The following is a 24,074-nucleotide window of genomic DNA, read 5'->3' as shown; positions in this document are numbered from 1 at the left end:
ATTACATGTGAGGGTGTGACATATTGTTAGCGATGATCTTCAGCTGTTTCTATAGAACTATTTGTAATAAAGAATAGATGGGGCGCCAGCCTAGGTGTAGTAGTTTTAAATACAGTTTTAATATATAAAAAATATATATTAGCTACTCACAAATGTGGTGCTATATAAAGCATGTATCGAACAAATATCTGAATATTTAGCGTTGTCCCCGGCATCTTTGGCAGATGGTGAACACTGTAAAGCCTGGTGTATGTGTCTGGACCATAGACTGTCGGCCGACCAGCTGACAACCAGCCGTGCCGGAGGTGCCGTCCGATAGGAGACCTCAGAATGGTCAGGTGACACCTTTCAAAGCTTCCGCTTCTTCTTCAGACCTCTGATTGAACCATTGCACAGAGCAGGTAAGTATAACATGGTTGTTTTTTTACTTAAAAAAAAAAAAACACAAAGGTTTATAATCACTTTAATACTGTACATTCCAGAGGCATCAAAATCAAAAGTGCTCAAAGTTTTTGGTTTTCTTTACAAATCAGTCACAGCATGGGTAGAAACGCCTGTCCCCCGCCAGCATTCTGTAGACTAGGATCTTAGTTGTATTGAAAAATAGACCCAAAAGCCCAAATAAACTCACTTTAAATCAACTATGTAAATTCCAGGGACTTAGAGTGGGAATTAAAAGGAAAGTACCCACAGCTTGAGCTGCTGCTGCAAAGGAAGCAGTGGTATCTCTGCAGAGGTTTAACCCCCTGTAGAGTCTGAGCTATCACCCTGCTAATTGGAAAGCTTTAGCTCTGAACCACAGAGGGGCATGTTGGACTCACATCACAAGCTTCTTGCACCACATGCTGTCTATGGGGATTATGGCATGTTCATGGATTTGGTAGATACGGGCAAGTTGAAGATTATGCACTGACTCCTGGACCAGTGTCCATACATGTACCAATGGTAAGGAAATGACTGTCGTTGATCTATGTAAAGAGGAATATTTTGGTCCATCCCAAGACATCACACTCTTCTTAGACTGAACCTTCCTAGTGTCACTTGGCATTGAAGTTCTGGTAGACGTTGGCAGAGTCGTCTGTCTCCTGGGTGGCTTGAGAACCCGTTGAAGCGCCCGGAGGTTTAAGCACAGCATACACAACAGAGGGCTCATCCTGGACAGAAACCACAAAGGGCTTGTTATAAAACCGATTTAAAAAGTAAAAACATTTACTTTTTTCTTCTTACAAAAAAAATTGAAGAATAGAAAAAACTTTATGATCTATAGATATCTAGGTAGACACTCATAGTATTATAAGCATCACTCTATTTGAGGAGCTTTGAATGGTTCTTAGAACAGAGCAGAAAACAGTTACATTACAGTAGATGTAAACCCAGTTACTAAAATCCAATATAAGATTTAAAGTGGAGTTTCAGGCAAAAAGAGAACTCAGTCTCAAACAAAAGAACACCCCAGCCCCCCTCGTTTTTGGATATTTTTTTTCTTTTTTGTACCATTTTGGTATGTTTTCTTCAGGACTTCCGTCCCATGTCGCCACGGTGAGGTACGTCACTTCTGCGGTTTTATCCGGCACTCCTCCTTTCCCTCTGTTGTCTTCTGGGACCTAGGGAGGCTGTGGGGGAGCAGCACCTAGAAGGTTTTTTACCTTCATTCATAGAATACATGAAGGTAAAAAACCTTCAGCCTTTACAACTACTTTGAAATAATCCCTGGTGATCCTGCCACAGAGGTACTTGGTCAGGCACTTCTTGTTATGCTATGACAATGGTTTGCCTCTGCCTTCCAGTTGTAGTCCTGTGTTCTCCACCTGTAGCCCAGGTGGAGACTACAATTGCTGTCACACATTGTTCAGGCATGGTCCACCATTGTCTGGGTTCGGAGAGTCCGGAGCAATGAGGCGCAACCAATACTGGAGCGTGTGAATGTAGACAAGAAGTGGTGACTACAAATCACCTGGCTGGGGTTTAGATAGACTTTGGGTGTTGGGCTAAGGGGGTCGGGGAGTTCCTGATGGTTCCATCACTAAAGTTGTTATGCAAAACCCTACACACTGTTATGTTTTATAAATAAACGCTTACCTTTTTGTTGGTGGGACCTGTAGAAGACGGATAAAGGAGGACATGAAATTAAATAAAAAGTATCAGGTGTTTTGTATGTAAGTGTAATCACAGAGCGATATATATCACACCAAAGTATATTCCCTTTATTGGCCAACTAAATAGATTGCTGGGAAGATTTTGAGGTGCACTGACCACTTCCTTGGGCAGAAAAATGCAGTGTGCCTCCAAAGCTTACACCTCAATCTATTTCAAAAGGACTCAACTTTCTTGATATAGGGGGTCTCAAGTGTGGCCCTTGACATCACCAAAGGGCCACACATAATATTCAGTAAGGGCAATGCATCAAAAAGCTGTCAGAGATGCAGACATACAACTGGAGATGGTCAGAGACTATAGGCATGTTATAAGAGATGGTCAGAGAATACGGACATGCTACGAGAGATGGTCATAGACTACGGGCATGCTACAAGAGATGCTTGGAGACTATAGGCATGCTACAAGAGATGGTCAGAAGCTATGGACATGCTACAAGAGATGGCCAGAGATTACAGGCATGCTATAAGAGATGGTCAGAGACTGCAGGCATGCTACAAGAGCTGGTCAAAGACTATGATCATGCCACGAGTGCTGGTTGGAGAGTACAGTCATGCTACAAGAGATGGTCAGAAGGTATGGGCATGCTACAAGAGATGGTCAGAGACCACAACTATGCTGTAGAAGTTGTTGGAGACTGCGGACATGCTGTCTGAGATTACAGACATACAAATGGAAATGGTCACAGGCTCTGGACATGCTACAAAAGCTGATCAGAAACCATGGGCATGCTACAAGAGATGTTTAGAGACTAAGGGCATGCTACAAGAGATGGTTGGAGACTATGGGCATGCTACAAGAGATGGTTGGAGACTATGGGCATGCTGCAAGTGATGGTCAGAAACTAGGGTCCAGCTACAAGAGATGGTCAGAGACTATAAATATGTTGTAGGAGTTGTTGGAGACTGGGGGCATGCTTCAGGATACATGAACAGGAGTCACAGTACATGAGACTCTGATAATACAGCACAATGAGGAAACACAGACTACTGGTGGTAGGCGCCCTGAGGACTGCACAGAAAGTCCCAAAGGACCATATGTGACCCCGGGGCTCCAGGTTGAAATTTATAAACCAGCTATAGTATAAGACAAAAAGCATTTGCTGACCTTTTATCTTACTAATATCAATGTAAGTGTAGGAGATGTCATCTTCCTCTTGTTGTGAAGACACTAAGGGGGACAGAATGATAAAGTAATCTTCATATGTATTTTCCAAATTCCCATATTATATTCAAATACATAAAAAAAAAACACTATCTATCTATTTAAAAAAAACATTTGTTGGGATGAATGTCACAAGCATTCGTACAAACTGCATGAATTACATATTACAGTGGAACCTCGGTTTAAGAATAACACGATTAACAAGCGTTTTGAAAGATGAGCAACTTTTTTTTTAAATTTCTGACTTGGTTTGCAAGCGTTATTTCGCAAAACGAGCAGAATTCTTGCTAATAGGCAGTGCAGTACCGCATTTGGCCAGAGGTACGGGGGCACCGGGGACACTCGGAACGGTTCGGAGCCACCCGGAGCCGTTCGAAAATACTCGGAATTACTCGGAAATACTCGTAAACACTTGGAAATACTCAGTTTCTGAGCCTTTCCGAGGCTTTCCGAGTTCAGGTGAGCTGTCCCCGAGTATTTCCGAGGCTCTCCGGCGCCCCCCCACCTCTGGCCACATACGGTGTTGCATGTAATAGAAGTCAAAGAATTATCTTCGTTTTCATTGACTTTTATGGGAAAACTCACTTTGATATGCGAGTGCTTTGGATTACAAGCATTTTCCTGGAACGGATTATGCTTGTAATCCAAGGTTCCACTGTAATACTCTGACTTCCTATGATCATCAGCTCCATCTAGTGGCCAAAATGTGATATATTTTTCTGAAATATATAGCGCATTTTGGTCACTAGATGGTGCTGACGATCATAGGATGTATTAAGATTAGAGAAAATATGGAGAAAATGTGTAAAGTCTAGACAAATACTATAAACATTCACCCAATTAATATTTTATAAATAGAACCTCATATAAGCATGATCATTTTAATAATCTAATAGTGAAGGAGAAGGAGAAGAAGTAGCTCACCATTGCCATAGAGATGCTGATTGTTATCGGTTTCATCTGGACCATTTGTACCCTCATTTGCTGATCTTCCATCATCCCTAGATAAAGAAAGATGTCAGCCACCACACCACATTATAAAATACAATAATAAATAGATGAACTTATTTAGTTTAAGCAAGAAAGTAATACAATAATAAGTCTTATCCACTCAGATGATTGAATGGTAAGAGACCATTCTGCTTTTATTTTATACATTAATACTTATTATCGGTCAGTGATCTTCCATTGGTTTCGGGGATTCTAGTACCGTCATACAGGACCATATCACAGAATCTCCAAATCTTATATCCCTACAAGAATTCTTGCAAGGTGTGCTCTTTTTATCTGTTATATCTTTATAACTAATGTTATAAATTGTTTTAAAAAGCAGAACAAGAATAATAGCTCCACATAACAATGAACAGCTAATTAAAAGATAAAGGGGTCAATTCACTAAGAGTATTCACTAAGTATTTCCAGTTACTGTACTGTGTACCCTGCACAGTTGCACCTATAGTATAGCTACCTGAAGCCAGGTGCTTGTGTAGGCTCTTGACATATTTCCAGTTACTGTACTGTGTACCCTGCACAGTTGCACCTATAGTATAGATACCTGAAGCAAGGTGCTTGTGTAGGCTCTTGACGTATTTCCAGTTACTGTACTGTGTACCCTGCACAGTTGCACCTACAGTATAGCTACGTGAAGCCAGGTGCTTGTGTAGGCTTTTGACGTATTTCCAGTTACTGTACTGTGTACCCAGCACAGTTGCACCTACAGTATAGCTGCCTGAAGCCAGGTGCTTGTGTAGGCTCTTGACGTATTTCCAGTTACTGTACTGTGTACCCTGCACAGTTGCACCTACAGTATAGCTACCTGAAGCCAGGTGCTTGTGTAGGCTCTTGACGTATTTCCAGTTACTGTACTGTGTACCCTGCACAGTTGCACCTACAGTATAGCTACCTGAAGACAAGTGCAGGTATTCTCATACTAATAATACTACAGGCAGGTAGTTGATTCTGCTAGCTGCAGTATAATCGGTATATATATACATCCCAGTTTTGTGCAGCTACATCTCACTGCAGGCCAATAGTATGTCTGGAAGGCCAACAAGGTGAGGCAGACAGTCACAAGCCAATAAAAGAGGGCAAGCAGTCTCTGTATCTAGAGGCAACAGTGCTGGTCATGGACACGGTGCATCCTCATCAGCACGTGGCCGTGGGACACACTTGGCTTTTTTTTCGGCAGCTGGCCGTGTTGAGCTGCAACATGCCGAAGACTTGGTCCAGTGGATGACCAAGCCGTCCTCATCCTTTCTCACCCAGGCTCAGGGTACTTTGTCTGGCAAAGCAGCTGCCAACGCGGCCTCTTCCCTCGGCTCAATGACATCAGTGACTCCTTCCCTAGCCCCACCATGTCCTCCTGAGGAGTCCCCCGAACTGCTTGACCACAGTGTTGGGTACATGCTCCAGGAGGATGCCCAGCGTTTTGAAGGCTCCGATGATGGTACTCAGCTAGAGGAAGGCAGTAACGTGAACCCATACAGAGGGGGTGCCCAAGAAGGACAGCAATCTGGCAGTCATGTTCCCCCTGCTGCAGCATACTGCCAGGTTTGCTCCAGTGATGAGGAGGGAGGGGATGATGAGGTCACTGATTCCACATGGGTGCCTGATGGGAGAGAGGAGAATGAGGAGGAGGCACATCACCAACGAGGCATGATGCCCTCCAGGGGCCAGCCTAAGGGCAGCACACTGATTGCATCACACCGCAGAGCTCCGCATGTGCAGGGCACTGCTGTCTCTGCACATTATTCCAAAAGTTCTTTGGTGTGGGCCTTTTTGAGATGAATGCATCAGATCACATCACTGCTATTTGCAACATATGTCTCAAGCGTATCTCGCGTGGCCAAAACATCTCCCGCTTGGGCACCACATGCTTGACCAGACATATGTTGACCTGCCATGCAGTTCGTTGGCAAGCGTACCTAAAAGACCCACACCAAAGAACAAAGAGGATCTCTCCTTGCTCCTCATCAGCTGGGATCTCCCACCCCACTATACTTTCAGTCCTCTCTGAGACCTGCACTGAGAGGAATGAAGGTGTAGAATTAGGTGTGTCACAGCCAAGTACTTGCGGGCAATCTGCTATTGGTACACCAACGTCAGATTGTACCAGGCAAATTTCCCTGCCCCAGCTGCTGCACCGCAGAAAGAAGTTCGCTCCCAGCCATCAACATGCCCAGCGATTGAATGCTAGCTTTGCAAAATTGCTAGCACTTCAACTGCTACCTTTTCAGTTGGTAGACTCTGCCCCCTTCCATGAGTTTGTGGAATGTGCAGTTCCTCAGTGGCAGGTTCCCAAACGCCACATTTTCTCACGGAAGGCGATTCCGGCTCTCTACCGGCATGTGGAAGGCAATGTCTTGGCCTCGCTGGACAGGGCAGTCAGCGGTAAGGTGCATATTACCGCTGACTCATAGTCCAGCAGGCATGGACAGGGACGTTACCTAAGTTTTACTACGCATTGGGTGACTCTTCTGGCAGCTGGGAAGGATGCAGGACAAGGTGCAGTAGTGTTGGAGGTTGTTCCGCCACCACGCCTCCAAAATGCCACTACTAGTGATTCTGACACACCTCTCTCCTCCACCCCTCCTCTTCTTCTTCCTCCATGGCCTCTTCCTGTGCTTTGTCCTCGGAACCAGCGGTGCTCCGTAGAACCAGCGGTGCTCCGTAGGCGTTCAAGGGGCTATGCAAGTACACAGGCCAAAAGATGCCATGCGGTGCTTGAGCTGGTGTGCTTGGGGGACAGAAGCCACACTGCGGCAGAGATTCAGAGATTCAGTCAGCTCTGCAGGGGCAGGTTCAGAGGTGGTTGACGCCACGCCAACTTAAGCCAGGAATGATGGTTTGTGACAATGGCACCAACCTCCTCTCTGCCCTCCGACAGGGACAACGGACCCATGTGCCCTGTTTGGCTCACGTCCTTGACTTAGTGGTGCAGCAGTTCTTGGGCAGATACCCGGGCTTACAGGATGTCCTGAGACAGGCCAGGAAAGTCTGTGTGCATTTCCGCTGGTCATATTATGCCAGTGCTCAGCTGGCTGACCTCCAAAAGGAATTTAACCTGCCCAAGAACTGCCTAATCTGTGACATGCCCACCAGGTGGAACTCAGTGTTGGCCATGCTGCAGCGGCTGCACATGCAGCAGAGGGTCATCAATGAGTACCTATGTGACTATGGCACCAGGACAGGGTCAGGGGAGCTTGGTTTTTTCCCCATGCCAGTGGGCCATGATCAGGGATGCAGGCACTGTCCTCTCACCATTTGAGGAGGCCACGAGGATGGTGATCAGTGACAGTGCATGCATCAGTGACACTGTCCCCCTTGTCCACCTGTTGGAGCACATGCTGTGTGGAATAATGGACAGGGCACCTGAGGCAGAACAGAGGCAGGAAGAGGAGGACTTCCTTAGCTCTCAAGGCCCCCTTTATCTAGACAGTGCTTGCCGATCACACAGGAAGAGAACAAGGAGGAGGACTAGGAGGAGGATTGTGTCAGCATGGAGGTTGAGCCTGGCATTCAGCATCAGCAGCAGTCTTTAAGGGATCATTTACAGTCAAAAGAAACCCATGGACTTGTACGTGGCTGGGAGGAAGTGGCTGCGGATCATGTCGTCCTTAGTGACCCAGAGGACTCCGGACCGAATGCCTCAGCAAACCTACCCTTCATGGCCTCCCTGATCCTGCAAAGCCTGCGGAAGGATCCTCGTATTCGTAGTATCAAGAAGAGGGATCGTTACTGGCTGGCAACCCTCCTTGATCCACAAAATGTAAGGGTGGCTAGATGGTACCAAAGGATGCAGCACCTCATCCCCAAAATAGTCAAATATTTAATGGGTATGTGGACGGGGGATTATGGCGGTGCTATAGTCAAATAGATTTCTCAAAGAGGAATAAACAAGAAAAAGTGTAAGAAGCAAAAAAATAATAAAAAATACAAAATTTATTGATAATCTAACATAGACAAAATATACATTACAAACAATTCATGTTATACTTAAAAAAAGAGATTATGGGTACATGTACTGTAAGTGACCCTAGGGATGGTAGAATGGGCCAGATGGAAAATGGCCGTTTAGAGGAGAAGGGCTCGATTTCCTACATGTTTCGCCAAGACATTGGCTTCTTCAGGGAACAGGAGCTCATAAGATAGATAAATAAAACAGTTCTGTGTAATAAACATGAAAAACATAGTAAGAACAATAATTTAACCAAACACTGCATAGTGTAGACAGTAAAGAGTTAAAATTGTGGCTGGACATTTATGCAACCATAGGCTCCACACAAAATACCGATAATGCAAACATACCTGGGGCGTCAGTGCCCGATAGGGGAAGCAGGAAAGGGGAAGGGAAAACACAGCCAAGCGAGGGGATCCCCGTAAGCCCCAGGTATGTTTGCATTATCGGTATTTTGTGTGGAGCCTATGGTTGCATAAATGTCCAGCCACAATTTTAACTCTTTACTGTCTACACTATGCAGTGTTTGGTTAAATTATTGTTCTTACTATGTTTTTCATGTTTATTACACAGAACTGTTTTATTTATCTATCTTATGAGCTCCTGTTCCCTGAAGAAGCCAATGTCTTGGCGAAACATGTAGGAAATCGAGCCCTTCTCCTCTAAACGGCCATTTTCCATCTGGCCCATTCTACCATCCCTAGGGTCACTTACAGTACATGTACCCATAATCTCTTTTTTTAAGTATAACATGAATTGTTTGTAATGTATATTTTGTCTATGTTAGATTATCAATAAATTTTGTATTTTTTATTATTTTTTTGCTTCTTACACTTTTTCTTGTTTATTCCTCTTTGAGAAATCTCCTTGATCCACATTACAAGAGTAAGGTTGCAGACCTTATCTTGCCGTCGCAGAGGGAGCAGAGGATGAAACATCTTCAGGAGGCCTTGCAGAAAGGTCTGTGCAACGCGTTCCCAGACACTGGGAGGGTACAAACTCCTGTTCCTGGACAATGTGTTGCTGAGGCTTCGGTCAGTCAAAGAAGGTGGCACAGTATGCAATTGAGCTACTGGCCTGTCCTGCATCCAGCGTTATTTCGGAACGCACATTCAGTGCTGCTGGAGGCTTTGTAACCGATCACAGGGTGCGCCTGTCCACCAACTCGGTCGATCGACTGACCTTCATAAAAATGAATCAGCTTTGGATCACCACCAGATACCAAGCACCTAATGCTGATGTAACCGAACACATTTTTTTGAAATGTCAGATCCCTTGAAGACTGCCTATGCTGATGCTGAGTGACTATCCTGTTATGCTGAGTGACTATCCTCTATCTCCTCAATGATCATGCTGATAGCTTGTAAGAATTTTTTTTTTTCTGGGCGCCGCCACCAGTGGCTAAGGCCCATTTTTTCAGCCCCTGTTTAACAGGGGCGTGTAATTAAAATTTTTGATGCAATACTTTGCAGCAGGGCTCATTCCTGCGCTCCAACTAGAGTATCTGTGAGGGGTTGCAGTGTTGTGGCACCAGCACCAGTGCCTAAGGCCCAAATTTTCAGCCCCTGTTTAACAGGGCCATGTAATTACAATTTTTGATGCAATACTTTGCAGCAGGGCTCGTTCCTGCGCTCCAACTAGAGTATCTGTGAGGGGTTGCAGTGTTGTGGCACCAGTGCCTAAGGCCCATTTTTCAGCCCCTGTTTAACAGGGGCGTGTAATTACAATTTTTGATGCAATACTTTGCAGCAGGGCTCGTTCCTGTGCTCCAACTGGAGTATCTGTGAGGGGTTGCAGTGTTGTGGCACCAGTGCCTAAGGCCCAATTTTCTCAGCCCCTGTTCAACAGGGACATGTAATTACAATTCTTGATGTTATATTTCACAGCAGGGCCCGTTTCTACTTCCACCAAGAGTAACTGTGAGGACTTACAGTGTTGTGGCACCAGCACCACCACCACCACCAAAGGCCCAATTTTTCTGCCCCTGTTCAACAGGGGCATGCAATTACAATTCTTGATCTAATATTTCACAGCAGGGCCCGTTCCAGCGCCCACCAAGAGTAACTGTGAGGACTTACAGTGTTGTGGCATCAGCACCACCACCACCAAAGGCCCAATTTTTCTGCCCCTGTTCAACAGGTGCATGTAATTACAATTCTTGATCTAATATTTCACAGCAGGGCCTGTTTCTGCGCCCACCAAGAGTAACTGTGAGGATTTACAGTGTTGTGGCACCAGCACCCCACCACCACCAAAGGCCCAATTTTTCTGCCCCTGTTCAACAGGTGCATGCAATTACAATTCTTGATCTAATATTTCACAGCTGGGCCTGTTCCAGCACCCACCAAGAGTAACTGTGAGGACTTACAGTGTTGTGGCACCAGCACCACCACCATCACCAAAGGCCCAATTTTTCTGCCCCTGTTCAACAGGGGCATGTAATTACAATTCTTTATCTAATATTTCACAGCAGGGCCCTGTGAGGGCTTACAGTGTTGTGGCAACACCATCACCTAAGGCCAAAATTTCTGCAGAGTATATAGGGCAGGACCCCACTTTCAAACATCCAACTTACTGTACAAACGACTCCTACTTGCAAACAGAAGGAGACAACAGGAAGTCGGATGAAATCTACCCCTAGGAAGGGAAATTTCGTCCTGTAAGAGTTAATATGGGAACAACGATTCTCCTTTCCACTGATGCTTTATCACCAATCCTTGTTTCACTAAAAACCCCAAATTTTCTAAAAACATTTGTCATTGGGACAGAATATGAGGTGAAATCTTCTGAAGAGGAGCACAGACAGCAAAACAAATGTCACAGGGATGATAACCCTTCCCTATGTTTTCCAAAAAGCTTAAAATAGATTTTTTGGCTGGAGCTAAACACGTTAATAATGTACCAGTGCAAAATTACAAACAGATTCTACTTAACAACAAACCTACAGTCCCTGTCTTGTTTGCACCGCCTGTATACTGCTTTTCAGAGTATATAGGGCCTGGGGGCCCCATGCTTTTCCTTTTTTCAATTTGGGTGCGGGGTTCCCCTTAATATCCATACCAGACCCAAAGGGTCTGGTAATGGACTGGGGGGTACCCATGCCGTTTGTCTCACTGATTTTCATCCATATTGCCAGGACCCGACATTACATTAAAGCCGCAAGCAGTTTTAAATTACTTTTATTCCTTTAAAAATGTCATTTTGTGCAGGGACTGTTCTAAGCAAGGGAAACAAGAGTCACTTTACAGGCATACTATAGACACCCCCCAGGTACGATATTTAAAGGAATATTTCACTTTTCTTTTTCACTTTAAGCATCATTAAAATCACTGCTCCCTAAAAACCGGACGTTTTTAAAAGTTTTTTTTGCATTGATACATGTGCCCTGGGGCAGGACCCGGGTCCCCAAACACTTTTTAGGACAATACCATGCAAATTTGCCTTTAAAATTAGCACTTTTGATTTACAACATTTGAGTCCCATAGACGTCAATGGGGTTCTAACGTTCGTGCAAATTTTCGGTCCGTTCGCAGGTTCTGGTGCGAACCGAACCGGGGGGTGTTCGGCTCATCCCTAGTGGTGATACCTAACATGTGTAGGACGATTGCTGTTTGCGTGTGTGCAGGACTTACACGTACATATGCGTGTGAGCACGGAAGGATGGAGGCACTTTAATTTTTTTTTACACTGTTTTCATTTAATTTTATGTAAACATCCCTTATGACAGCAATAGGCAGTGACAGGTACTCTTTATGGAGGGATCTGGGGGTCTATAAGACCCCAAATCTATCCTCTGCACTCAAAACATCAAAATCGGTCATGTCATAGTTACATACATAGTTACATATTAGGTGAGGTTTGAAAAAGACACAAGCCCATCAAGTCCAACCTATGTGTGTGATTATATGTCAGTATTACATTGTATATCCCTGTATGTTGCGGTCGTTCAGGTGCTTATTTAATAGTTTTTTGAAACTATCGATGCCCCCCCGCTAAGACCACCGTCTGTGGAATGGAATTCCACGTCCTTGCCGCTTTTACAGTAAAGAACTCTCTACGTAGTTTAAGGTTAAACCTCTTTCCTTCTAATTTTAATGAGTGGCCACAAGTCTTGTTAAACTCCCTTCCGCAAAAAAGTTTTATCCCTATTGTGGGATCACCAGTACGGTATTTATATATTGAAATCATATCCCCTCTCAAGCGTCTCTTCTCCACAGAGAATAAGTTCAGTGCTCGCAACCTTTCCTCATAACTAATATCCTCCAGACCCTTTATTAGCTTTGTTGCCCTTCTTTGTACTCGCTCCATTTCCAGTACATCCTTCCTGAGGACTGGTGCCCAGAACTGGACAGCATACTCCAGGTGCGGCCGGACCAGAGTCTTGTAGAGCGGGAGAATTATCGTTTTATCTCTGGAGTTGATCCCCTTTTAATGCATGCCAATATTCTGTTTGCTTTATTAGCAGCAGCTTGGCATTGCATGCCATTGCTGAGCCTATCATCTACTAAGACCCCCAGGTCCTTTTCCATCCTTGATTCCCCCAGAGGTTCTCCCCCCAGTCAGTGGAGGAATAAGGTGGTCATGGGCACCTAGGCTACTTTTTGTGTGGCCCCCTCCTAAGCATGCTTTACCAGAAAATCGTATTTTCTATCGGACATTTTGCCGCTTTGCTGACCTGTAGCACCCAGGCAGTGACGTATCATTTGAAGACCAATTTGACCTTAGGAACCCTGGCAACATATAGGGATAAAGTGAGCACTGAGCCCAACACAGTGTACACCTCTATCTCTATTGCTCCCAATGGGGAATTAATGTACAAAAACAATACAATTTTAAGAAAGGAAAAAGAATAAAATATGAATGACATTAGGCTGTAATAATGTCCATGAGGGCTATAATAATGTCCATAAAGTTCATGGAATAATAGCACTTGTGGAAGGCAGCCTCATTGAAGAAAAAGAAGCAATCCTCTGAGCACTCTGAAAATGAAACAAAGGCGCCACTCTAAGTGATATTTTTATTAATTAATATATATTTATGTATATGTAGAATAAAAGCATGGATGGGGAGACCTTTTTGATAGTCTGTGTGGGCCCATGAAACAAGGAATGGCGTGTAATGTTGAAAAAAGGAGGGGATAAAGAATGTGCGAGATGAAAAAAGGGGTTTGAAGAAATAATGATGATGGATGGTTTCATGGTTTCCCGAATAGCTCTGAACGATCGCAGCATTATCCAATGCACGGAGCGTTTTGTCAACCTATCAGTGTCACTCACTGGCTGTATAAACCCTGCCCAATCACAACCCACGTTAGGCCTGAGGAAGGAGCGTAGCTCCAAAAAAGCGTTGTATATTTGTGCCCTCTTCCGGAAGTGACGTCATCTTCCTGGTTCCCACTGTGCGTTCCAACGGCCGGAAGTGCCAGCATCAATCGGCGCAGCCTGTCCATCGGACACCACTGTAATACAGGAATCGGACCAGACTCACTCCCAGGATATCCGGTGTCTTGCCGAGAAAGTTCCCTCGGCGGATAATGACCTCCCCTGTACTGCGCAGGCGCAGCGCCTGCGCAGTACGAACTACTATCAGCCGCCGGAGATAGCCGAAGCTCAAAATCTACAATCAGCTGTACACGGCGCCTGCGCCCTAGGTCCAGGTTCCTTCCCCACCATCCAAGTGAACCTAGAGGGGGAATAAAAAAGAGCCAAGCGAAGAGAGGCTGTGCCCGAAGCGTGGCAAGCGAAGCGAGCCTGCGAGGGGCCCTCTTACAGGCGCCGTGTACAGCTGATTTTCACCTATTCCCCTTCGGCTATTTCCGCCGGATCCTACTGCACAGGCGCAGCGCCTGCTCAGTAGAGGGGGGTCCTTATCCGCCGAGCGGAACTTTCTCGGCAGAACACCGGCAGCTTTTGCCAACATGATTGTTCACTATGTACCTTTGTGAGTACCTTTTTACAGTTTTATTAAACTCCATGGTTTTTACTGCACTTAGAGTGGCGCCTTTGTTTCTTTTTCAGAGTGCATATAACATGCACCCTAACATTAAGAGGGAAGTTTCAGGACAAAAAAACTTCCCACAGCCCACTGCACAGTATACAGCACCCCTGCACAGTACACAGACCCCCAGCACAGTACACAGACCCCCTGCACAGTACACAGACCCCTTTCTCTGCACAGTACGCAACCCTCTGCACAGTACACAGACCCCCTGCACATAACACAGCCCCCTTTCCCTGCACAGTACACAGACCTCCTGCACATAACACAGCCCCCTTTCCCTGCACAGTACACAGCCCCTTTTCCCTGCACAGTAAACAGACCCCCTGCACAGTACACAGACATCTCACATCTGCATACTACACAAACCCCTTTGCCTGCATATCACACAGGCCTCTTTCATTATAAAGCCTCCCTGCACTCCCAGGAGACCCCCAGTCTCCTGGGAATGAATACTCTAAAGTTGAGAAAACATCACTGCCAGCCCTTTCTCATACACTGGTCCTCCTGTGTCACTCATTGTAAATCAAAGCTTCTAAATACCTCAATTAACGCCGTTCTTCGTGACCCGGTCATGTGACTGCTCTCCTCTGCTGTTTCATTGATGGTCACATGACTGCTCTCCTCCTGCAATCAAAGGCTACACTCGGGAAGGAGGTGGAGCGGGAGGAGGAGAGCGGACAGACAGCTTTAATTGAGGTATTAAGAGACTTCCATTTACATTGAGAGTGACATATGAGGAGCTGTGCATAAGAGAGGGCAGGCAGTAATGTTTTCTCAACTTTAAAGTATGCTGGCAGCGCTGTCCCAGGGCCAGAAGAGGCGGTACAGCTGGCCTGACACCCCCCCAATGGGTGGCACGCGGGGCGGATCGCCCTATCCCCGCCCCCTGTTGGTAAAAAAACATTTATCGGCTTATTCGTATAACATGCAGGCATGGTTTTTATTCTACATATACATAAATATATATAAATTAATAAAAATATCATGGCCAATCGGGGGCCCTTGCACATGTGGGGCCCTAGGCTGCAGCCTAGACCAGCCTGTGCATTAATCCGCCCCTGCCCCCATTGTATAGATTGCATTCATATTTTTGCCACCCAAATGCATTATTTTACATTTTTCTACATTAAACCTCATTTGCCATGTAGTTTCCCACCCCATTAATTTGTTCAGATCTTTTTTCAAGGTTTCCACATCCTGCAGAGAAGTTATTGCCCTGCTTAGCTTAGTATCGTCCGCAAATACAGAGATTAAACTGTTTACCCCATCCTCCAGGTCATTTATGAACAAATTAAATAAGATTGTCCCAGCACAGAACCCTGGGGGACCCCACTACCCACCCCTGACCATTCCGAGTACTCCCCATTTATCACCACCCTCTGAACTCGCCCTTGTAGCCAGTTTTCATGTACTCACCCTATTGTCCATGCCAATGGATCTTATTTTGTACAGTAAACGTTTATGGGGAACTGTGACAAATGCTTTTGCAAAATCCAGATACACCACATCTACGGGCCTTCCTTTATCTAGATGGCAACTCACCTCCTCATAGGAGGTTAATAGATTGGTTTGGCAAGAACGATTCTTCATGAATCCATGCTGATTACTGCTAATGATACCGTGCTCGTTACTAAAATCTTGTGTATCATCCACTCCAAGAGCTTGCATACTATTGATGTTAGACTAGCCTGTAATACCCAGGGATGTATTTTGGGCCCTTTTTAAATATTGCTGCTACATTGGCTTTTCTCCAATCAGCTGGTACCATTCCAGTTAGTAGACTGTCAGTAAAAATTAGGAACAATGGTCTAGCAATTACTTGACTGAGTTCCCTAAGTACCCCCGGGTGCAAGCCATCTTGTCCCGGTGATTTATTAATGTTAAGTTTCCCAAGTCTAATTTTACTTCTGTCCTCCGTTAACCATGGAGGTGCTTCCTGTGATGTGTCATGAGGATAAACACTGCAGCTTTGGTTACTGAAGCCCCCCGATTCCCTCGTGAAGACTGAGGAGAAGAATAAATTCAATAACTTCGCCATCTCCCCATCCTTTGTAACCAGATGTCCTTCCTCGTTATTTATGGGGCCAATATGGTCTGTCCTCTCTTTTTTACTGTTTATAGATTTCTAGGGATTTTTTTTGCTCTCCTCCGCTATGTGTCTTTTATGTTCTATCTTAGCCACCCTAATTGCACCCTTACATTCCTTATAAAGTCTGAATGCTGATGATGATCCCTCAACCTTGTATTTTTTGAAGGCCTTCTCCTTTGCATTTATATGCATTTTTACATTGGAGTTAAGCCATCCAGGAATGTTGTTCGCTCTTTTAAATGTATTACCCAATGGGATGCATTGACTAATGCGCCTTATTTAATATGCTCTTAAAGCAAACCCATCTCTCCTCCGTGTACTTTGTTCCTGATTTTATCCCAATCCATGCCTTTTAGCAAGGTTTGTAGCTTAGGGAAGTTGGCTCTTTTGAAATTCAGCGTCTTTGTATTCCCCTTATGTTTCCTATTTGTGTGATTTATACTGAAGCCAATTGACCTGTGATCGCTGTTTCCTAAATTGCCCCGTATTTCCACATCCGTGATCAGGTCTGTATTGTTGGTAATCAGTAGATCCAGTAATGCTTTATTTCTAGTTGGTGCGTCTACCATCTGACCCATAAAATTGTCCTTCAAGACATTTAAGAACTGGCGAGCCTTAGACGAATGCATGGTTTCCTCCGTCCAGTCTATGTCTTGATAGTTAAAATCCCCCATTATGATAACACTTCCCATCCTTGCTGCTAATCCAATTTGTGATAGGAGATCCGTCTCCCCCTCCTCCTTCAGGTTAGGGGGCCTATAGCATACTCCCAGTATTATTTTCCCCTTAGCTTCATCCCTTTGGAGCTCTACCCATAAGGATTCCACCTCTTCCCTAGCTCCCTTAGTGATGTCATCTCTCACATTCACATCTCATCGCTTCTGGTTTACTGTTATGAACAGCAGATCAAAGCCAATCTCATCTATGGTTGGCCGTCCAGGCAGCTGTCAGGTGCGCCGGCTGGTTGCTTGGGTCCCCGGTGGGATAGAAGAGCCTGAGAGAGCCACGGAAGGTGATGGGAAGGGTGGAACGTCCTATCCCAATGCTGGTAATAGCAATCAAGCGGCTAGTAAGCTGCTCTGATTGCTATTACAAGAGAGCCGACTGGCGGCTCTAAAAAACAATTCCCGGGGTGATGACTGCAGTAACAGGTATCATCCCGGTACATTCATAGAAAGGATGGGAAATGGTTAAAGAGCCGTCTCTGCCCTTCTGCCCCCCCTGAAAAAACACCTTGTTTGCCTCGTAGTAGTTACACCTCTGCCTGCACCCCATGTTCTGGGACACAGGGGTATGCTTTCACTTCTACTTTGATTGGCATAAAAGCAATCAAACAGGTCACAGACTGTATGTACCCTTATATAAGAATTTAAAGAAACAAATAGAGTGACTACTCACCGAGGGTGATCTTTATCAAAGGTGGATTCTGGAACAAAACACATTTCATCATTAGGTAACATTAAAGAAAGATATATTTGCATAGTTAGTTATAAAGATTTAAATTAGTTTTAAAGGAAATACAGCTCCTTGCAAAAGTATTCACCCCCTTGCAATTTTTCATCTTTTGTTGCCTCACAACCTGGAATTAACACAGATTGTTTTGAGGATTTGCATCATTTAATTTACAGAACAATTTAATTTCATGCTCCCAAATTTGTGGGGATGGCCCCTTCCTGTTCCAACATGACTGTGCACCAGTGTACAAAGGAAGTTCCATAAAGACATGGATGAGGGAGTTTGGGGTGGAGGAACTTTGCACAGAATCCTAACCTCAACCGGACAGAACACCTTTGGGGTGAATTAGAGCAGAGACTGCAAGCAAGGCCAGTCAAGTTCCTCCACCCCAAACTCGCTCATCCATGTCTTTATGGATCTTGCTTTGTTCACTGGTGCGCAGTCATGTTGGAACAGGAAAGGCCCATCCCCAAAGTGTTCCCACAACGTTGGGAGCATGAAATTGTCCAAAATGTCTTGGTATGCCAAAGCCTTAAGAGTTCCTTTTACTGGAACTACGGGGCCAAGCCCACCCCCTGAAAAACAACCCCACATCATAATCCCCCCTCCACCAAATGATTTAGACCAGTGCACAAAGCAAGGTCCATAAAGACATGGGTGAGTGAGTTTGGGGTGGAGGAACTTGACTGGCCTGCACAGAGTCCTGACCTCAACCCGATAGAACACCTTTGGGATGAATAAGAGTGGAGACTGCAAGCCAGGCCAGTCAAGTTCCTCCACCTCAAACTCGCTCATCCATGTCTTTATGGACCATTTCTATAAATGTTTTAATTTCAAAAAGGCACAGGGCCATGATTACCTGAATTTTGTTGGTGACTTAGCAAAGGAAATAATGAAGATAATTTTCTCCTCTTTACAAACAGCAAGACAACAACAACAAGCAACAGCAGTAAAGCTAAAACTCCGAGTATCGGCCATATGATATTGCTTCCTGAAAATGAAGAGTTAGTTGTAACTTACTATCAATATAACTTATTATCAATTACTTATATCTGAATGACAAATCACAAGAAATCAATGAACTGCAATAAACATAAATGAAAATGTACCCACTATCCCACTATTTTTTATTTCTCTGGATTGAATTCTAAGAACCCTTAACATATTCTATCTTCACCAGATTTGAATGCATATAGGTATTAGATTTAATTACCCATGTGGCATTTATTTGATCTACTTAATAGACATGTGCACTGCCGAAAAATTCATTCATTTTCGTTTCATTTGCTTTTTTGTTTTTTTGTTTTTTGGGTCATTCATTATGATCAAAATTCAAAAATGGGTAAATTCAAAAATTAGAACATCCGTAAATTTGTAAATTAAAAAATTCGTAAATTCTAATTTTTTTTAGAAATTCGAAAATTCAGAGATTCGAAAATCCGAAAATTTGAAAATCCGAAAATAAGAAAGAAAATCTGAAAATTCGAAAGAACGAAAATCCGAAAACTCTAAATAATAACTAACTAACTAACTAACTAACTAATAATGACTAACTATTAAATTATAAGTATTGAAATTTCCTTTCAAATTTGATTGTATTTAATGTAACAAATACAAATTTATCCAAAGTTACAAATGATCCGAAATAATGAATGCCACATCTAAACAACTGAAACGGAATGAAGTAATAATAATAATAGAAATAAATGTTTTTATTAGTATTATTACTGTTATTTAATATTATTAATTTGTTACGTTCCGTTTGTTTAGATACGGCATTCGTTATTTTGGATAATTCGTAACTTCGGATGAATTCATATTCGCTATGTTCTCTAACGAAAACCAAATTTGAAAGGAAATTCCAATACCTAAAATTTAATTGTTAGTAACAGTTAAGTTATTATTAGTTAGTTATTATTTCAGATTTTTAGGTTTTCGAATTTTTGTTCTTATTTTCGGATTTTCGTTCTTATTTTCGGATTTTTGAATTTAGAATTTCCGAATTTCCGGATGTTCACATATTTAAATTTATGAAATTACAAAAATTCAGCCTTACGAGTTTTCGAATATGCAAATTTACGAATATTCTGAGAAATTCGTTAAACGGCTATTCGGATATTTCCAAATTAACGACTTTGCTGGAATTGGTTAAAAAACTAATCTGGAACAAAACAAAATTCACATGTCTACAACTTAATATGTTTTATATCACTAATACTTTTCAAAAGCCATGTATTTTTCTTATGTGGATAGAGTAGCAAGTGGTAGAGTAGTTACACCCCTGGAAAACTTTTTGCCATCTATGTCTTATTGGGGGGATTACCCGAAGTGAGGGAAATCCCCTTAGACAGTTGTCCTCAGAATGATTTCCCCATTGGTAGATTTCCACTTTAATACTTTTCTGGTTACAGCTCATTTTTTAAAAGTGTTTCCCTATTTTAAGTTCAGGTGCCAATGGTCACCAGGACAAATAGATTAGATCTCCCTGATAGGGACAGTAATGTAAACCCAAAAGTAGTTCTAATCCTTTCTTACTTTATCCATAACTACCCATTTTGGCTTTAGATGCATTTTAAGGCCATAGTGTGATCAACTCATTAAATCGTTTTTAAACAAAATATCCATTATAATATATGTGATTAATCTGGCCTGGACCTTTGTTCGAAATGTGTTTGAAAGACTTGACTTTCTCTTAGCTTGGCTTTAAACTGTGTGACCTTTTACAAAACAGCTGAATTTGGAATTTGTTGGACTTAAAACTGGACACATGCATTGCATGAATCTATCCTTGGCCGCCACGGCCACCCCCTATTTAGGCGTCCATCCCCTTTTCGGACACCGGACGCCTGAATTACAGCGGTGGGGGTGTGGTTTTTTTGAAGCACCTGATTAGAGCCATAGGCTCTAATAGGCTTCAAAAAAGATGGACTTGGAGCGCAGAGCATTGCACTCGGAGTCCACCCAGGTGTGTTAGAAAAGCAAATGAATATTTGCTTTTCTAACACTGAACCGCCTCTCTGCCAATCAGGAAGCGTGGGTCTAATACCCATCACCTTACTGGCTTAAGGCACAGGCGCCCCTATTGGACGCCTAGAAGAATGGAAGAAGAGAGAAGGGAGAAGTATGGGGGACACATGAGCCGTCCCACAGCTCGTCGCCATCACCCGCTGCCTGACCTGCCACCAAGATGGGGTAAGTGCTGGGCAGACAGCGAGCAGATGAGGGTCACAGTGGCTGCATATGAGGGGCACAAGTGGCTGCATTTTATGGGGCACAAGTGGCTGCAATTGATGGGTACAAGTGGCTGCATTTGATGGGGCATAAGTGGCTGCATATGAGGGGCAAAAGTGGCTGCATATGATGGGCACAAGTGGCTGCATACGATGGGCACAAGTGGCTGCATTTGATGGGGCACAAGTGGCTGCATTTGATGGGGCACAAGTGGCTGCATTTGATGGGCACAATTGGCTGCATATGATGGGCACAAGTGGCTGCATTTGATGGGGCACAAGTGGCTGCAAATGACGGCCACAAGTGGCTGCATATAATGGGCAAAATTGGCTGCATTTGATGGGCACAAGTGGCTGCATTTGATAGGCACAAGTGTCTGCATGTGATGGGGCACAAGTGGCTGCATGTGATGGACACAAATGGCTGAATATAATGGTGCACAAGTGGCTGCATGTGATGGGCACACGTGTCTGCATATGATGGGCACAATGGTTGCATTTGATGGGCACAAGTAGCTGCAAATGATGGCCACAAGTGGCTGCATTTGATGGGCACAAGTGGCTGCATATGTTGGGCACAAGTGGCTGCATTTGATAGGCACAAGTTGCTGCATTTGATAGGGCACAAGTGGCTGCATATGATGGACACAAGTGTCTGCATATGATGGGCACGAGTGGCTGCATATGATGGGCACGAGTGGCTGCATTTGATGGGCACAAGTGGGTGCATTTGATGGGCACAGGTGTCTGCATATGATGGGCATAAGTGGCTGCATATGATGGGCACAAGTGGCTGCATATGATGGGCACAAGTGGCTGCATTTGATGGGCACAATGGCTGCAATTGATGGCACAGTGGCTGCATTTGATGGGCACAATGGCTGCAATTGATGGCACAGTGGCTGCATTTGATAGGGCACAAGGGGCTGCATATGATGGGCACAAGGGGCTGCATATCATGGGCACAAGTGGCTGCATTTCATGGGGAACAGTGGCTGCATTTTATGGGCACAGTGGCTGCATTTCATGGGCACAGTAGCTGCATTTGATGGGCACAGTGAGGCAGCAATTGATGGTTTTTTTTTTTAGTATTTTTCAGTTTGTTTGCGCCCCCCCAAAAATTTTGAGCACCAGTCGCCACTCTCCAGCAGGGCTGGTGCAAAGATTTTTTACACTCTAGGCGAAACCCCATTTTGTTGCCCCCCTTGGCTCCACCCCTGACTCCACCCTCTTTGCCCTGCCCATGTATACCCCACCTTTTTATAGACTGCTACCATTTTGGGGGTGGAGTCAGTCACTAGCCTGGCGCATGATACATATGCAGGAGCTTAGAGGTGGTGGTGGGGGGGGCACTGGCGTAGCGTGGTGCCCCTGACTGATGTGTGCTCTAGGCCGGTGCCTACCTTAGGTAGCGCTGGCCCTATACAGGGGATGTACACAGATAATCAAGGCATTGATGATCAGTGCAGGCCCATCAGTGCCACCTATCACTGCCCATTAGTGCCACCTATCAGTGCCCATTAATGCTGCCCATCAGTGCCCATGGGCACTCAGTGCCACCTATAAGTCTCCATCAGTGCCACTTACCAGTACAGCCTCATCAGTGCCCATCAGTACAGCCTCATTAGTGCCCATCAGTACAGCCTCATTAGTGCCCATCAGTACAGCCTCATCAGTGCCCATCAGTACAGCCTCATTAGTGCCCATCAGTACAGCCTCATCAGTGACCATCAGTACAGCCTCATCAGTGACCACCAGTGGGGAACCCCTCATACAGAGCACAGCAGGTGTTCAGACTTGAGAACTAAGCATGAGGATGGTAGGAACCCCTCATAATGGGCACAGCAGATGTACAGACCCGGGAACTCAGCACAGGGATGGTGGTAACCTCTCATAATAGGCACAGCAGGTGTACAGACCCAGGAACTCAGCACAGAGATGGTGGGAACCTCTCATAATGAGCACAGTAGGTGTACAGACCCGGGAACTCAGCACAGGGATGGTGGTAACCCCTCATAATGGGCACAGTGGGTGTACACTCAGACCCGGGAACTCAGCACAGGGATGGTGGTAACCCCTCATAATGGGCACAGCGGGTGTACAGACCCAGGAACTCAGCACAGGGATGGTGGGAACCCCTCATAATGGGCACAGCGGGTGTACAGACCCGGGAACTCAGCACAGGGATGGTGAAACCCGTCATAATGGGCACAGCAGGTGTACAGACCCGGGAATCAGCACAGGGATGGTGGGAACCCCTCATAATGGGCACAGTGGATGTACAGACCTAAGAACTCAGCACAGGGATGTTGGGAACCCCTCATAATAGGCACAGCGGGTGTACAGACCTGGAAACTCAGTACAGGGATGGTGGGAACCCCTCATAATGGGCACAGCGGGTGTACAGACCCGGGAACTCAGCACAGGGATGGTGGGAACCCCTCATAATGGGCACAGCGGATGTACAGACCTAAGAACTCAGCACAGGGATGTTGGGAATCCCTCATAATAGGCACAGCGGGTGTACAGACCTGGAAACTCAGTATGGGGATGGTGGGAACCCCTAATAATGGGCACAGAGGGTGTACAGATCCCTGGATAGGAGGGGGCAGCATTTACTTGAACTTATTGACTGTATTTTCTTCCTGCAGTCACTGACTGCTGGTGGAAGGGAGAGGAGAAGACTCCTTTAAGATACTACACGTGAAGGAAAATACAGCCTAGTTCTAGTAAATGCTGCATTAATATCAGAAGTAACTAGGAGAATACATATGGACTAGTGGGCAGCAGCCTAACTTGTAGGCAGTGTTTTCCTTTGGTGGTCACCAGCAGAAAAAAGAAACATAGAGCCCACACACTAACCACCCTGCACAGCACTAATATCAGCTCCAGTAACAGTTAATAATAGCATGTTGTATACCAGGACCAGGCACTCACCTACATCCTCAGCTTCCAACCTGCCATGCTGTGACCTGTGCATTGTGACCAGGGGAGGGGGACATTCCAGGGAGCTCGGGGTTATCAG

General features: G+C 44.8%; 1 protein-coding gene across 2 annotated transcripts in view; it reads right to left on the bottom strand.

The window, feature by feature from the left end:
- Nucleotides 1–449: 449 nt before the first annotated feature.
- The window catches only part of LOC141116936 (Fc receptor-like protein 3), a 71,487-nt gene continuing 47,862 nt past the window's right edge, over nucleotides 450–24,074 (bottom strand). Inside the window, exons 11-16 of one of the 2 annotated variants that reach the window (XM_073609445.1) lie at nucleotides 18,679–18,810; nucleotides 17,763–17,790; nucleotides 4,243–4,319; nucleotides 3,262–3,324; nucleotides 2,080–2,096; nucleotides 450–1,154 (exon numbers count right to left, since the gene is read on the bottom strand). In XM_073609445.1, the coding sequence (XP_073465546.1) occupies nucleotides 1,038–1,154; nucleotides 2,080–2,096; nucleotides 3,262–3,324; nucleotides 4,243–4,319; nucleotides 17,763–17,790; nucleotides 18,679–18,810 (434 nt within the window). In that variant the 3' untranslated portion in view covers nucleotides 450–1,037. The remainder of the gene's footprint in view (nucleotides 1,155–2,079; nucleotides 2,097–3,261; nucleotides 3,325–4,242; nucleotides 4,320–17,762; nucleotides 17,791–18,678; nucleotides 18,811–24,074) is intronic. The other variant, XM_073609447.1, reaches the window with a different exon arrangement.

Source organism: Aquarana catesbeiana, linkage group LG13 (genome assembly GCF_042186555.1).
Source record: "Aquarana catesbeiana isolate 2022-GZ linkage group LG13, ASM4218655v1, whole genome shotgun sequence".
Taxonomy (NCBI): Eukaryota; Metazoa; Chordata; class Amphibia; order Anura; family Ranidae; genus Aquarana; species Aquarana catesbeiana.
This window is presented reverse-complemented; position numbering and strand designations above follow the sequence as displayed.